Here is a 1,084-nt window from a genome sequence, read left to right on the forward strand (position 1 = left end):
TTGTATAGTATACTGTGTACAAGATGAAATACAATCACATCGATTCGAAAGAATGCACATATAGCAGTGAAGGACGCAACCTTCTTTGCCCGACACGCCGTCCACGGCGATGTCCCCCACTTGGTATCGCTTGATGATGGTCCACATGAGTCTATTATGTTGGTGTCAAGTGACCCATCTTCGGTGGAGGACACGAACCCGAGGATGAGCTTGCCGTTGCCGTCGAGGATGTCACTGGACCCGATATTCGTGACCATCACGTGCTCCTTGGCCAAGAACCCGAACACCATGTTCAAATTTTCGAGCTTGTGGATGCGAAACCGCGGCTCTTTCGTGTACTTCTGCAGTCACAAAGTGAGATATATGTATCGACGACAAAACATGAGCTACGTCATACCGAAGGAAACGGCGCGTCGGTCAGCAACTCGAGAAGCGAGATCAACCGCAATCCATCGCCCAAGTCTGTGTACAAGTCCGTGATGACTTGGGCTCGGTCCGACAAGTACGAGTTGGCCCACTATGTAACAACAAGTAGTACCCATGATCATTGTCATTCCAACAAGTGTTCAATAGTTAAAAGTAGGCATACCCTGGTAAAGGCCTTCTTCTGCACATCGATCCAGAATTCGTCTCCACCTTGGATGTTGCTTGGTCGTCTCTGCATCTGCGGCGCCGCTTGCATGTTGCCCGCCATCCGCCGATCGCCACTTTGTGTTTGTTGGCTGCTCCATGCAACAAAGCAGCCACTCTCGGAATTATGGACCAATCAGCGACCCAGAAGCATCACCCGAATTCCCTTATATAGAACCTCCAGTTTAATTGCACGTTCAACACGCCTATTGATGCTAACAACGCAGGGTCTGACGGCATCATATCCGTATGTAGAGCACATGAGCTATCCATTTATCAACATGCGTTCTGTTTTGCACGACATTGGCGAGTCCATGGGATTTGCAACGATGTTGACATGTTACTGTTTAAGGTAGTTCTTTCCGTCGTCTGGGTAGTAACTTCGTGGGAGCTACTACTAGTACTACTACTGGGTTGCTGTTGCAATTTTATAGTGTAAACGGCTTGATCGCCC

The 1,084-nt window shown here is 48.7% G+C and overlaps 1 protein-coding gene across 1 annotated transcript in view; it reads right to left on the bottom strand.

Annotated features, from left to right (window-relative positions):
- Positions 1 to 704, bottom strand: part of H257_16723 (hypothetical protein) — a 1,234-nt gene extending 530 nt beyond the window's left edge. Inside the window, exons 1-4 of the mRNA XM_009845254.1 lie at positions 590 to 704; positions 398 to 517; positions 199 to 341; positions 59 to 151 (exon numbers count right to left, since the gene is read on the bottom strand). Of these exons, the coding sequence (XP_009843556.1) occupies positions 59 to 151; positions 199 to 341; positions 398 to 517; positions 590 to 694 (461 nt within the window). The 5' untranslated portion in view covers positions 695 to 704. The remainder of the gene's footprint in view (positions 1 to 58; positions 152 to 198; positions 342 to 397; positions 518 to 589) is intronic.
- Between the last annotated feature and the right edge of the window lie 380 nt (positions 705 to 1,084).

The sequence above is a fragment of the Aphanomyces astaci genome (genome assembly GCF_000520075.1).
Source record: "Aphanomyces astaci strain APO3 unplaced genomic scaffold supercont1.91, whole genome shotgun sequence".
NCBI classification, from domain to species: domain Eukaryota; phylum Oomycota; class Saprolegniomycetes; order Saprolegniales; family Verrucalvaceae; genus Aphanomyces; species Aphanomyces astaci.